General features: G+C 35.9%; 1 protein-coding gene across 2 annotated transcripts in view; it reads left to right on the top strand.

Annotated features, from left to right (window-relative positions):
• The window catches only part of ARHGAP15 (Rho GTPase activating protein 15), a 652,765-nt gene that overhangs the window by 511,956 nt on the left and 124,877 nt on the right, over window positions 1-15,932 (top strand). For both annotated transcript variants that reach the window (XM_019625987.1, XM_019625988.1), the window contains one exon: window positions 10,213-10,347. In XM_019625987.1, coding sequence (XP_019481532.1) covers window positions 10,213-10,347 — 135 coding nt within the window. The remainder of the gene's footprint in view (window positions 1-10,212; window positions 10,348-15,932) is intronic.

Below are 15,932 nucleotides of genomic sequence, written 5' to 3'. Positions count from 1 at the left end.
AACAGTTATTGTTATTGGGGCTTATTTTCACATTTGTCATTATTATTGTTATACATTTATTAAACATCAGCTGTTTACCAGTTGTAATTTAAATATTTAAACATTTCACTTCATCAGAAGTTAAATCTCCCATAACAGTCTCTTGTGTTACAAAGACTTTATGTGTATTTTTAGTCCAATTCTCTGTATCTCTCTTCATTTTACTCTTTGTATGTACTTTTTTCAACTATTCAATCAAAGGCACAGTTGTTATGGGCAGCTGAGAAGCGTTACAGTCAATAATGAATGTACATCCTGAATAAACCATAGTCTCTTAAATGTGATGATAACATAAATTGGTGCACTAGCTATGAGCGAAATTTGGCAAGATCTATCAATATTTTAAATATACACACCACCTTTGACCTAGAAATTCCAGGTCTTAGGAATGTGTTGTACTCACATAGGTACCTACCTATACTTAGATATAAATGATATAAATACAAGATTATTCACAGAAGCACTATGCAAAATATTTGACAATTGAAAACAGGTTAAGTAAATTATTATACTTCCAAAAATTTAAATATATAGCTGTAAAAAAAATTAGAAAGCGCTTTATGCCCTGATTTTGAATAATCTCTACAATATATTGTCAAGTGAAAAGGATCAAGATGAATAATACCATAAATTATATCAGTTTGTGTTTTTAAAAAAGTGGTGGTGGAGGGTAATATTGTTGAAGTATAGAAAATGTCCTTGAAAGGATATGTAGAAAAGTGGTAATATGGGTTTTCTCTGGGAATGTGAACTGGCCAGTAGGGATAGACTAGAGACTTTTGCAATGTACTCATATTTTTTACTTTAAATTGTTTGACTACATTATATATTTCAAAATGAAATAAATAATGCTTAAATAATAATAAGCACCACACTTTTCATTTTAAACAATTATAAATGTTCAAGTATCATGTTATCAAGTGTTTTGACAATTGTGATCAACTAGTTCTTATAGCGCCTTCATAATAAAACAACCCACGTTGTGAATTATTTGAATGAATTATGAGTCTCCAAGGTTATGCTAGAAAGGGACACAGAGTGATTTTATGCTTCATATCTTTGCAAGTTGGAAGCCTCTGGAGTCAGATAGGCAGGCTGTTTTGAGATTAAGAAAAAAAAATCTCTAAAACTTTTCATTCACAAAAAACAAAATAACCAATTATTGATAACAGATCTATTCATTAAAGAATCTATATCACTATTCTAAACTTGGAATATTGTATAGATGCAGAGTTAAGAAAATGGTGTTATTCTGTTGTTTCACAAAGAAACTGATACATAGAGATTTAGTTATCATGTCTACCTTTATGCAAAATAGTTGTAAAATTTACAAATAACCCAACTCTTATTTCAGGTACTTTTATAGAGCTCTGGCTATTCTTGTGATACAAAGTAGAAAATTTACTTAACTACTCTCATACTGTAGGTAAAATTAATCAAGATGGTGTAGGTAAAATAAAATTTTTATTCTCAATAACTGCTAGAAACCTTCTCTTCATTTTGCTTAACTTTAATTGACAATTAACAGATGTCAAATCTAGGAATAAAATGGTTTCAATGAACAAGAGTAGCACTATCTTAATCTACCAATTTTGTTTACCTTTTATTTCTGTTTTCCTGGTGGAGTGTTTCCAGACAGCAAACTTCTAAACTAGCAAAAAGCCTGCTAAGTGATACTAGTCTAACCCCACATATACCAACAATGTAGTAAAAGGAATAATAAAAGCTAGAAATTACATTAGAATCTGGAAACATTTTGCCAAAGTCTGGCTGACAAAGAAGATAATGTCCAAATACTATTTTTAATAATATTATAACAAGCCTGCACTAGATCTTTTACATATATTACTTTACTTAATTCTCACACAAAATTAGGAGGGAGAGGTGACAGTTCTCATTAGACCAGTGAGGAAATAAGCCCATTTAGTAACATCTATATATGTGCCTAAAGCTACAAAAGACATTTCATCTGTATATGGGTATTTATAGGGCTTCGTTATATTTATTTCCTAGATATCATTATGAGCTATGTCTTGACCTGAACTTCTGCTTGATATTTACAAATGTAATATAACTTAGAGGGAACAAATAGCAATGGTGTTGAAATTTAGAGCTGATAGGAAGGAAACTTTCAAAAATGACTTTGTTGAAATATAATCCTACGGATTCTGTACCCTTTGGAGTATGTAATGTATGAAATCATCCATGGAATTCAAGCAAATTCAGAATCTGTTTGGAGAAGATGGTCAAATAAAATGAACCATTGTGTATAGTGTCTGCAGAGTACAAAAAGCCTTTGACTGAATGGAAATAAGAACAGTGTTGGAAGCTCTGAGTATGAAAGGAATTAAAGAAATATATATTGGTACCATGATCTATGTCCTTTTAAAAAATTTATGATCCCAACAAATAAAGTCAATCATTTTTGTTGTGGTGGTGGTAGTGGTTCTTAGAATCTGAACAGGGCTACCTCTCCTCAGGTACCTAGACAAAAACATTCTAGAAGCCTGGAGAGAAGCATAATGTCAATAACATCATTTTATAAAGTGGCGTTATACATGAGATGTGATCATGGGAAGATGTTTTATGTTATGCCGTTATAAATTAAAAATACACAGAGCAATGACACATTTGTTATACGTTCTATCTGTGGTGCTTGCTTCATAAGTTTCAGTTGTACTTATTTTCATTATGTTTTATTTACATTCAAATGAAATCTGAGGAAAAATAAAAATAAGACATTCTTGTTCCCAACTCAGTTTCTGTACTGATTAGAATGCTATTCCAGCTCCTTCAAAGAAAATAACTAAAGATATTTCGTATTAGCCTGTGACAATATTTTCATGTCCTGGCCTTTTAAAGCGATTTCCAAAGAAGTATACAAAACATGAAGTATGTAGAAAGCAAGCCAACATGGCATGCCAAACTATCCCATTGGATATTAAGAAAGAGAAGCTATTTTTTTTTCTTTTTAAAGTTTTTTTTTTTTAAGTTTTAGCATCTTAGAGAGTTTCTGGAAACTTCCTTGGTTCCATCCACCCTTTCCAACTTCAAGGAGGTAACACAAAACTGGATTTTGTAGAGTAGGAGGCAAAACCACCCATTCTATTGGGTTGTCGGAAAAGTCGTGATCTATTTTTTCAATGTTTTTCGTTGCAAAAATGCATCAGACTTTTCTGACAACTCAATATATACAGGTCCAACCATCTCCTCTTACAGTAAAGTAACAATTTTCTAGTGTAAACCTCCTAATAGCTTCCTGTAGGTTACTGTGATAAGTTGTAGGGAATAAATCGCTTTGGAATATAAAGTTTCATATTTAAGATCACTTTCCTCATTCTTTGATAGATACCATGGCCATAGAGAGTTAATTTGGCTTCCACTGAGTGTTTCTTGAGAACATTTGAAATGTTCCCTAGTATTTTGTGTCTCAGGCTATAGCAGCAATGACAAATTTGTATTCTAGAAGCAGTCGCTGGAAAAAAGAATGAGTCAGGAAATGGCAATCATAATTGTATTCTTTGTCTGGAGGACATACTAGAGAGTATCCTACATGTTTACAGAGCAAATCATTTGAAATAGATTGAGCCTGGATAGGCAAGCAATTATACAACTTCTTCGAGCTTCAAACCCTTTCTCTGAATCTAGATAATTATTTTTATTCTACTGCAATTACCTAAACAGCTATCTCTGTTGTCCACCATATTGAGTAAGTGTGGCATAACCCATGTATTGAGAAAATGTGTAGATATGATGCAGGAACATGACATCTTTGCAAAATCTTTGGACATTGTATTGGTGTTCTAGAGCTGCCATAACCAAATACCCCAGACTAAGGGTGAGGGTGTGTCATGTTAAACAACAACAATTTATTTCCTCACAGTCCTGGAGACTAGAAGTCCAGGATCAAGGTGTTGGCAAGGTTACGTTCTTCTGAGGCCTCTCACCTTCGCTTCTAAGATGGCCGTCTTCTTCCTGTGTCTTCACATGGCCTTTCCTCGGTGCATGTCTGTGTCCTAATAGCCTCTTTTAATAAGGACAGCAGTCATATTAGGTTAAGGCACATTCATATGACCTCATTTTACTTAGACTATTACCTCTTTAAAGGCTCTATCTTCAAATACAGTCACATTCTGAGATACTGAGAGTTAGAACTTCAACATATGAATTGGAAGGGGGGGTACAATTCAGCCCATTACAAACATTATGCACTTTTTGGAGGTGATGCTTTTCGAGTTTATTGAGTTTGCTCCTGCTTGTCTTCAAGGTCAATAGGATGTTATTCTATGGGACAAAAAATAAGATGTAAGATATCTAGAACTTCATCTGTATTCACTTGAGTACTGTCTCTGAGCACCTGGTGAAGTCCTCTCCTTTGAGGAATATAAAGCAGCCTCAACAGCTGTAGCTTTGAAAAGCACATACCACAGTCCCTGGTATGTAGTCTCCATTCAAACGAGGCTGGTTTCATAAAAGTTAAGTAAGCAAACATATTAAATGTCCAACTGGTTTAGTTTCCTAAGAACATCCTCACTGGAGCCTCATGTTATACCCAAGGAATCGTAGGAAGCAGCTTTAGCGAATGCAGCGTGAGTGAAAAGATGCTGCTTTTGCCAAAGGGTTTACATCATTGTGTTTGAGAATTTGGAACCTCTCTAATCCACCAGAAGTCAACTATCACTTTATGGAGCTGACACAACAGGAAAGGTTGAGCTAGTCAAATGATTCAATGAACTTCCTTTTGATTCACCCCTTCAAACACTCTACTGAAAATCAGCTGTACCCTTATAGATAAAGTGTGTTTTATCCATTTTAATATCTAATCTTCCAGTTTGATTTTATGGCCAAACATATTATTGTTTTTCAGATCTCTAGTCCCTCTGACATCTCTTTCATTCATGATGTGACTTTTATGTATCCAGCAGGTCGTTCCGATAAGGTTTCCAAATGGTCATCTGTGCTGGAAGCAGATACCACATCCTTTATGAGACTTTCACAATGTTATAGGTTCTTGTCACTATATTAATGAAATCAGAGCTATTCTCTCCATATACCAGGAAAGTTGCGGTGTCTTTTTCTCTTTTTTTATTACAGTAGTGAGATAAAAGTTGGAAAGAGGCTTTAAACATGCCATGGAAAAAATTACAAGGTAAAAATGCACTTGTTTTTTAATACAAAAGGAAGTACCTCTTTACTCTTATGTTATTACTATTCTATTCTGGATAGCTCAAGTTATCTGCAGCCAATTATTAACCAGCACTGGGTCAATACAGTGAGTTTAGTTGAAATCAGACCTGATATCGCAACTTCTGGTTACACCGATTTATAGGATAATACATAACACAAGAGGAAAGTGGTGATTAAATGATTAGTGATATTTATTGATTTTTTTATTTTTATTTTTTGGTTGTCACACTGGGAGGAAGGTGCTACTGGAATCTAGTGGGCAAAGGCCAGGAATACTGAAAAACATCCTGCAATGCAGAGCAGCCCCCTTACAACAAAGAATTTATTAGTGATATTTAAATGTGCCTTTTTCCTTAGAAATTACCATGACCTACTGTGGCTATCAAAGGTCCATATTTCAGTTCTTATTTTTAAGAAAGAGTGTCCCTAACAGCTATTGTCAATTTTTTTCTTTCATGTGTAATTGTTTTTAGCTTGATAAAGATACATTTTTCTTTAAAAAATAAAATAAAATAAAATAAAAGTACACAGAAAACCCTCCAAAAAAGAGCATTTAAAGATGGCCTAATTTGGATACATTTAGATCTATTTTTTGTAATCTCATAAAAGTCACATAGTAGTTGTTTTCTAGAACTTAGCCTATCTTCAATTCTGTTTGAATGCTTTAAACCAAAAGCCACAATCAAAATTAATTTAAGATAACCGAATTAGAAGGCCAGGAGAAACCACCATAGATTATCAGAGTGAATATTGTGAGGTATCTTGATCCAACCAGACTTCTTCATAGTATTGGACTCTAGTGTGTAAAGTTTTCATTGCTTTCATATGACAAATTACATCATGCTGAGGTAAACCCTCTAAAATAACCAGGATGGTTTATGCGTGATGTTTGCTCGGTGTTTCCATTGCCTTAATCCCTATGTAGTTTGCCTTTTTGGCCTTTATTCACCTTCCCCATCATAATGGCATCTTGGATATGTTTGTTTCCTAGCTCTTTCCAAATATTTTTCAGGTATGTTTTCTCATTTGATACCAATAAGTATCCTTCTAACTACCTTCATTTCACAAACAGATATACAATGAATTAATGGTAAATGCCTGGTATTTTGTGTACTCTTTCCCATTCTATCATATTTTCTCTTTATCCCATCGCCACATAACAATTTGTTCCATTATCTGCCCCTTTCCTAATGCAGTTTCTTTTTATTCCCATTTGGTTTATATAAGATTCCCTTCCTTCTATAAATGAGTAATTACAAAAGATCAGAGTCAGTTTATAGGTAAAAGCATAGTCTCAAGTAAGATATTTTGGGATAAAATGTAGAAGTCACTATCTTTGAAGTAATAGCGAATTCACTACCACTTGCAATTATTATTTACTTGCCTTTTCCCTTTCAACTTCTGCCAGCCAAGATTAAGTCTGAACTTAGTGGTTTTTCAGGTGGGGCTCATTGGCTCCTTATCCTGGATTCATCACTTGTCAGCCATGGAAAACTTACTTTATCTACCCATGCCTCAGGTTTCCTATCTGTGTAATGGAGATGATGATAACAATATCATTGACCTCATTTTCTGGTTGAAACAATTACATTAGACAATGAATGTCAAGTTCGTAGCATAGTCCCTAGTATACTGTAAGCATTAAATAATTGTTGGTTATTGTTTTTGTTGCAGAGGACCCTGAAATGTGGTCATGTGAATTATGTTCTGTACAAGATTTTTATTTTGTTAATAAAAATGACCAACTCTTAAGGTCATATTGAAGAAATTTCATGATGTGTGTATCTAGCTTTCTAGTTCTCTGCCTACCTAAGGTAAACTTCATAAATCATTATTTATTGAGTAACTTCCATAGACTCTTACAGGCTTCGTTGAGGTGGTTCTCAACTGGGGATAACTTTGCACCACCAAGAGGTATTTGGCAATCTCTGGAGATACTTCTCATCATCATCACTGGGAATTACTACTGGCATCGGGTGGGTTAAGGCCAGGGATGCTTCTAAACATCCAAGAAGGCACAGGAAAGCCCTCACAACAAAGAATTATCCAGCCCCAAATGTCAATAGTGTCACTGTTGAGAAACCCTACTCTACTGGAAAAGGAAGAAACATAAGAAGCACACAACTTCATCACTGTTAGCATTTCACTCAGAAAATGCCTATCAAGTAGTACAAATGTGTTTATAATGATACCTGTTAACATCAAGATGGGATTATGGTCATTGCATCTTGAAAACTAGCTGGAATCATGAGAAGGCATATAGATATGGACATTACTGTATGTTTAGATAAATCACAGTGGACCTGAAAAATACACCTTAAAGCCCTCTGGTTTATAAGGAATCTTAACCTTGGTTGCTTATGAAAAAATTTAATATGGATATTATATTCCAAAAGAGTATTCCCAACTACTTGCCATATTATTTCTTTAAGCTACTTGGTAGAGGGCTACAAATTGTTTTTTGTTTTGTTGTTTTGTTTTGTTTTTTCTACAATAAATGAAGACTACATGGACATCTACAGAAGGAATGCATGTTTAAGTAACGCTAGTTGATATTGATATTATATGGCATTTTGAGTGGGCATAATGAAATGGTATTTATTGATTGGTAAATTTTATATGTATATTGAAGCATTCTGTTTACATAATCATTTCAATTAACTGATGTTTATGTGGAGATGAGCAATATCTCCACATGGCATTTGCCTTTGGTTATGCAATTAAGTGTTATTGTTTTCTTGCTCAAGATAAAACCATTCTGTTGTACCTGAACACCTTCCTTTGACAATCTCAAACCTATGTATCAGAATGGCTTCTTCTGTAGGACTTTCCTGATAAATTTTTAGTAGAGATAGTTTGTGTGTGTGTGTGTGTGTGTGTGTGTGTGTGTGTTTAGGTTTCCACTTAAAGTTCAGTGCCAAAGCTACAGTACTTACACATTTTCTAAATGTGTTTTAAGCAATAAGTTGTACAACATTTTTAGAACATGTGTTAAGCTATTTCTCTAAGAATGAAGCTCTTAACAAAACATAAGCACTCTGCATGAGATCTTAGCAGCAAAGTGCTTAAAAGATAAAGTAAGAATTGGTACCATGGGAAGCACACCAGCTGTAGAGCGCACAGGTCCATTATGAGAAGTATGGTAGTGGGTAGGGAGAAAATGATTTAATCAGGAGTAAAACCAATTTTATTATGAGGGCACACAGGGGGTGTGGCACCATAGTGAGAGGGACATTTCAAAATATCTGACAGATTTCAACAATGTGAAAACCCCGTTCTTTAAAGTGACAGTAAACCCCATCAGGTCTCCCTTTTTGATGCTATTGTTAACTGTTGACTGTTTAAAGCTGGCCTGCTAAGATGCTGTCGTCCTATTTCAATAGTGTGTAACCAAATAAAAGACTAATTGTTGAAATACAATCAATCAAAAATGATTGCAGGGCAGAAAGGAGGTCTCCTCTGCTGATTTTGTTGTAGATCATATTATTGTGTGATGACTGAGGTAGGAATGAAGACTGAAAAGGAAGAAAAAAATAGCCCATCCGAAATACACAGAGCCACCTTAATTCCTTCTCATTGCAACCATTCTGTGGAGCAGGAACGTCACTTACTAGCCCTGGAAATAGATTTAGAAAAAAAGCTCTGATAAATATTTCACCTAATATTTTTAAAAGGACATGAGCACTATTAGCAAAACAGCCCATGCAGAGATTCCCTACAGTGACAATTCTCAGCTTTTCTTACATTCTTGGTTCAAATTCTCCTCTGCATTAGTAAAATTGACACCACAGGGGCATGTGAATGTGAGACCAATACATTGGTAAAGAAACAAATTTCCAGTTGACCAAAATACCTGTTAAGTTCTTGCCAGAATATTCAGCTTTTCAGTTAATCCTCAGGTTGTCTAAAATGATTAGCTTTAGTTCTCATTAAGCCCGGAATCCAAAATCTTTTTCATGTCACATGTTCAGAAAGACAAATACTATACAGATCAGCAGCACTGCTTTTGTGTCTTGTGTCCTTTTAATTGTGTGTAAAGCTATCACTTTCAGACTTGATTATATCCACTTCTTGGGAGAAAATGATTCCAGGCTTTCATATTGAGGGCCAAAAGGCAAAAACAACAATTGCCCAGCATCTCTTTATTTCTTCTAAAAACTTCATTTTGGCATTTATTTTCTTAAATATTTAAACGTCTCAACTCACTCAAGCTTCCCAAGCAAGCATTTCCGTTGTTTCTAAAAGGAGTTGGTAAGCACTTGTGGTTTGTCTTCAGTGTGTTATCATTTCTGACAGCTTTGCATAGCCTATGCAGGCCAACAGGGGTCTGTCTAATATTGTTGCTGGGCACATTTTCCTCGCTGAGATGAAAACTAAAAAAAATATATTTTTGAAGCAGTAAGGAGGAATTAATATCCTTTTTCACTCAGTATTCTATTCCTTGCTGACTTTATATTCAGCAAAAAAAAAGTGGGGGGAGAAAAAGTGTTACCCATTATTCCCTTGTACATAGCAAGGCTAACACATGTAAAGCAATAACTCATTTTCTATTGCCATGTTTAGCATATGTCTCCTGTTGGCTCAGCAAGGCCTTTAGGCCGGTCCCTTGAGCCGGCCATCATTGGCAACTCTTAGCCCCTCGGCCTCAAAACCAAATAGCTTTGAATCACATTGAGCTGTGATGCTAATTTTCATACTGATGCATTATGGGAATAAATGTATCTGACATACTGTGTCAATGGCACTGTCTCTTTGTGTCTCTTGTTTTTTTGTTAGCTGCATTCCTACAGATGGTATTCCATTGAAAATGTTCCCTTCCTACAGAAAAAGGGGAAAAAAAAAAAAAACATGCACAGCACCAAACCTCTAGGTGCAGAAGGTTGTTAACGGTTGCTGATGATAGTAGGCAAACATTAACATAATAATTAGTGTCTTGTAATTGTTTCATTAAAACCAGTTGTTCCATTTCTCCTCGTGTTTTCCCAGAAGAGCAGCTGAATTTGGACGACAGCCAGTGGGAGGACATCCACGTTGTCACCGGAGCACTGAAGATGTTTTTCCGGGAGCTGCCTGAGCCTCTCTTCCCTTACAGTTTCTTTGAGCGATTTCTGGAAGCGATCAGTAAGTACCTCACACACAGGAGCGGTTGGTGGAATGAGCTGGCAGCGTGGAATTATTAAGGAAATAATAAGAATGACGATAATAGCAATCATGGAGATAATAATATCCCCAATGCTCCACTTCTTTCATTTCAGTGTTTGTGTTTTTGATGGCTTATTTTTATTTTGGGCCCTGTAATAGTATCTGAGGGGTTTTTTTTTGTTTGTTTTTTGTTTCTGTTTTTGTTTTTAAATAAGAAAAAAAAAAGGAATACGGCATTCTGTTTAAAGTGGCCAATTTTCAGCCAAGTCTCCTCGAATGAAAATTGCTTCTTGTGGAATCTGTTTTAATGGGGTCACCTTTGGTACCCCCAGCCCCTACCTTTATACTTTCAGAATTGCGTGAGTTCAACTGAGTACAAAGTGATCTTAGAAAAGAACCTTGGTGAATTAAATATGACGTTTCACTAAAGATGTGTTAAATCATCAAATGAGGCATCACCCTTTCTTGGCTCGCTCACCCTTCACCCACCAACATTACTAAATAGTCAGCTACAGTTTGCTTGTGAGCAGTGTGAGTATTAAATTAAGTCATGGCAAGTGTCTTCTGTTAAACTGGTGACTTTAGAGGAGGTCAAGTTATATCATTTACTGGCCAATAATCATTGCACACTTCATAAAGCTTCCTTTTCTATTATGTTCTCATCCATAAAACACATGCTGAAGTAAAAATGAATGAATGAAAATCGTTCTAAATGCAGGGAAACTTCTGCTATTGATTCTTGGAGAAGCAACTACTGGTTTATCTCTAAATTGAATAGCTTAGGGTGCACTTACTATAACTGTGACAGATTGGGAAAAAAAGTTTCCTGGCAAGTAAGCTGATTCAAGGAAGAAAAAGAAAAAAAGCAAGAAAGGTAAAAATTAAAAAGCTTGCAAGTCTGGCAGGAGCTTAATTAAAGCCCAAACAAGAAAAATCTCCAAGAAAAAAAAAAATGCTCTCCTTAGGAGGTCGGATCTTAGCTGGTGGTGTGTGCCATGTTCCCATCAGTGGGAGTGGGCATTTGGGGAGCCTGTGTTGGAGAACAGCCCCTCAATATGCCCTTTATGCTGTGTTTTATTTCACAAAAGTCTTCGTACTTGTTTAAAGCTCTGGCAAAGTGATATCAAGAGGAATAAAGCAGAGTTTATTCTCCCAAGATCTTTCTCTTGTTGCCTGCTCACCGTTTCAGGTCGTCTTGTTGTTGAATATAGGAGCAGTGCCCTAAGTATGGGTTTTGAGGTAAAGCTGGAGCTCTTACTCCGTCACAGCATTTCATTTCATGAGCCTTCTCCTTCTCAGGAAGAATGGTATTTTATAGTTCCCAGCCTTTCTTAACTTCTTTTTAAAAGGAGGAATAAAGAAAAACAATAAGCAAGCATGCATTTCTATAACAGCTAATTATTATGATATTCTGTCCTGGAACATGTGGGCATGAACGATCACTCACAATTACAGGACAGTGTTCTGGTAGGAAATGGGGGAGAGTTGCATTTGGGTACCCATCTCTGTGTATCTTCAAAGAAGTCATGCAAATTTTCAGTTCATGGTCCCCATACTTAACAAGTGAAATGATCTTACTTGGAAACATACTTGTCCATGTGCCGATTGGGGGCTGTGATATAGGAGAGCCATCCTTTAAGCTTTCCTTAGTTCTCTTGATTCTAAAGATCCTAGGCCAGGCTTTCCCTTCGCTTAAGAGAGATGGAGAGCAGGGCCTCAACACCCAGGTGAGGGTACGTTCTTTGAATTCCCATAAACAGTAGGACTATCTTTTTACCATCTTAAGACTCAAGTCCAGACTGGACAGAATTTTTGAAGCACTGACATGATCAAAACAAGGCAAAACTGAGATGGGAAGCTGTTGCCAATGCCTGTAAACTGAATGATGGTGAGAATGAATGAGACAGTGCTTAAGAAAGGCTTGTTAAAATGTGGAAGGCTATGGGAATGCTATCAGTGTTTCTCTGAACAAGCTTTATTTGAGAAAGCAATCTAGACGTGAAGAGACAGGAGACGTTTCTTTCATTGTTCAAGCAAGAAGCGTCAAGCTGAGCAGCTGTGCCTTACCTAACTCAGGATAGTGCTTCTCATTTATTAATATGTAAAACGGAGGGACATAGCGACATGGTGCTATGCCTGAGAAATATGTTATGATGATGGACAGAGACCTGTGGTTACTAACTGATGTATTTCTGGCATAACCTTGTAGTTAGTTCTTGCGTTCTAAACTCAGCTCTAGGTTGTAGTTCATATTTAAATATCCTTAAGAAATGGGAGAATGGCCACCTAGTACCTTGGCAATGGTAAAAACACACAAGAGAAGGAACTTTTACCCCACTGTGCACCAATTGAGGAAAAAATATATATTTGAAAACATAAATATAAAAACATCAATATCTCATCCCAGAGGTGGGTTAAGTATTATCATAGCTCTCACTGCCTCCTGTAAAATCTATACAGTGAGAAGCTCAACAGACCTGTCCACAAGTTCCTGGCTTTTTATAAATGGAATCAACCAGGTAAAGTACATTCACAGGGGAGGTGACCAGATCTGTTGACTATGGGCCTCTTTGGCCATTTTCACCCCTCACCTCTGTGCTCTGTACTGTCAGAAGCTTGACCCTAGCCACCTGTATTTCACAGGTGCTCTGAGGGCTACCTTCCTGCTGCTGCAGCCAGTGGAAGCTACCAGCAGTAGATAGCAGGGGAAGGGGACAGAAAGGGCCAGCCAGTTGATGAGTTTATCCTTCACCTCCTCACCCTTGCCCACCCTCATGCCTCAGGGAGCTTCTCTCTCTGAGGATGCGTCTCCTCCATGGCATCAGCGTGGGCTGTCCAGGTCTACTCTGGTTCTAGCTTCCATCTTATGATGTGGATCCTCATCTTTTGGCCCCTCCATCCTGGTCGTGGCTTCCTGCAATGGCTAGTGTCTTGGTTACTTCCCTTTCCTTATTTGGCTCTTAGTTTCTTCATGACATGGATAACCAGCATCAAAATAATTTGCTCTGTTGGTGTAAATACTTGAAGTGGTTTCTGTTCTTTGGTTTAAACACTAGCAGAACGCCATGCCAGGCAATGACACGGTTTACGTAGCTATCACATTATTTCCCTTTCCATCTCACTACCCCCAAGCCCCGTTTGTGAAGCCTTCACGTTTTTATTTCATCCCAAATTGAGAGATCTGTTACCCTTTTATGATAGAGTTAAAAGGTGATTAGACCAAAGGAATTTTACATCCAACTGGAATGCTTTACCTCTGAGGAGGAAATTTTATTTCATGTACAAGCAATTAATGACTGCTTGTGCTATTTGAATTACTGTTAATTTTCATTATATGTTTGAAAGTCATCATTACATATTTCAAGAAAAGAGAACAGAAGGCACTTACTTTTTTAAATTGTTTCATTTTGGACCAAAAGCAAATATTAATATGAGAAGAACCTGCAATTGCCATAGTGATCCCCTGTCTGATAACACCCATTGGGGTAACGAAAACACTAGAGATTGTTTTATATTTCAGAATCCAAGCACTGCAGTTATTGATCTGAAATGCTATACTTAAGGTCAGTGCAACTGGGTCACCTGCAGGTTTTTTTTGTGGGGATTTAACCCACTGACTGCAATGACTAATTCCTTAGAAATGGCATGTGCTAAAGGCATTATTAGCACTGTAAATATGAACTTGGTACAAAAACACCACTACAGAGTTTTATGATAGGTGATGCGATCTGTGGGTAAAGGCCTGCAGGGGTCTGGACATTTCCAGTGCATCGAAATCCTAGAAAACATATTAAGTTTACCTCTATCCACAGTGTTTTCCTTTCCCTCATAACTCTACAGATCCAAAGAAAAGAGACAAAAACCAGTGCCTTTTCTATTTTAATATCTGCATTTTCCCAAAATTCCTGGGAGAGGGAAAGAGAGGAGAAAAAACTCATTGCATTTTTTACAATTATCTCTCTCTCTTTTTTTTTTTCTGAGAATAACAAAGCAGGAGCTGTTGGACAAGTGGGAAAATCGTGTGGAAAATAATTTCTAGCTCATAAAGTTACTATGAGAATTAAATAAGATAACATTTTCCTTATTCTATATTAGATGCTAGATAAACGATTTGAAATAAATTTATTTTTCAGAGTAGTGAAGCAAGTCACAAAACATTTCCCAAGTTCACATGGCTCAAAAGATTAAACTTAGCATTCAACTTCAGACTCTAAAACACAAATACTTTCCATCATCCTACATTGCCTTTCTGGGAATGTTTATCTAAAAGAAATCTTGCTCAAAGAATAAGTAACTAGCTGTTGCCAAATATCTGACTGTTACATTACCCTATCTATATAAGACCTATATGTCTTGTATCATTCTGTATAAGACCACAAGCATATCTTTTTTTATAAACCAAGGTTAGAATTAAATTAAATGATCAGAAATTTTAGTTTGGGGGTTTCAGGTTAGAAATAAAATAGAACTTTCCAAGAGTGAGCAATGTTTCAATATTTACTACTAAATACTAAAGTCATCAGGGCTTTAAATATTTTCCTCTCTGAGTTCATTTTTTTTTTTTTTTTTTGAGGGCAGTGTCACTGGCCCTCATATGTGGGATCCGAACTGGGGCCCTCTGGTGTCCCAAGCCAGCTCTTAACCATTGCACCACTCAGCCGGCCCTCTGAGTTCATTTTTAACCCTCCACTGTATTATTTTTATAACCAATTGATCACCCATACTCTTTTGAAATTCATTTAGATATATACCTTATTTTCCTATTTCATATGAGTAACACTTTCAAGCTTAAGTGTTATTAGTATTCTTTTTTTTTCCAGTTTCTCACTTGTATCAAATCACAACATGAAGCAAACCAAATTTTACAGAGGAGTTTATGATGAAAAGTGATGGATTGGACTCTATCACTTCACATGCCAAGGCTTACTCATAAAAGGGAACCTCATTTAACTATTTCAGTTTTAATCTCTTCTACTGGTTACCTTTATAACTCTGGATAATATTTCTACTTCTTGACATCAATTATTGATAATACCTAATATGAAAAATTGATTTATTCTAGTCTACTTCCTCCAAAATTCAAGTCATGTTATTATATTTAGATGTCAAATAATACACATAAACCTATTTTTTTATTTCATCAACATTATACAGTAGCTTCTAACTTCCTGTTGTAAAGTGAATGTATTTTCCTATCTACCTTCCCTTTACCTCTCTTTCCTTCTTCATGGTCATTGGTCATTAACGCCTTTAAATTTTAATGGTTGTTCTAAGTCTTCAGTGGTTTGACCAATTAGAAAACTAATAAACAGCATTTATATTTGCATTTTTATGAGTCTATAACACTGCCTGTCCTTGTGGATTCACAAAGATTTTTTTCTCTTGAAGTCACTGTCATAGTCCTTACAATTCTCAAACAGTATTTCTCACCAGATCAAATAGAATTTTATTTATTACACTCTAAAAATTGCTTAAACTCTTGGCCACATTTAGCTCCCTTTGTAATTAGATCATTATTTTCCTGTGTAGATTTTATATATTTTTTTTTCTGGATTTTGCAATTG

Source organism: Hipposideros armiger, unplaced genomic scaffold (assembly GCF_001890085.2).
Source record: "Hipposideros armiger isolate ML-2016 unplaced genomic scaffold, ASM189008v1 scaffold_649, whole genome shotgun sequence".
Lineage (NCBI taxonomy): Eukaryota > Metazoa > Chordata > Mammalia > Chiroptera > Hipposideridae > Hipposideros > Hipposideros armiger.
The sequence above is the reverse complement of the archived record's forward strand: the minus strand, read 5'-3'. Positions and strand labels throughout refer to the sequence as shown.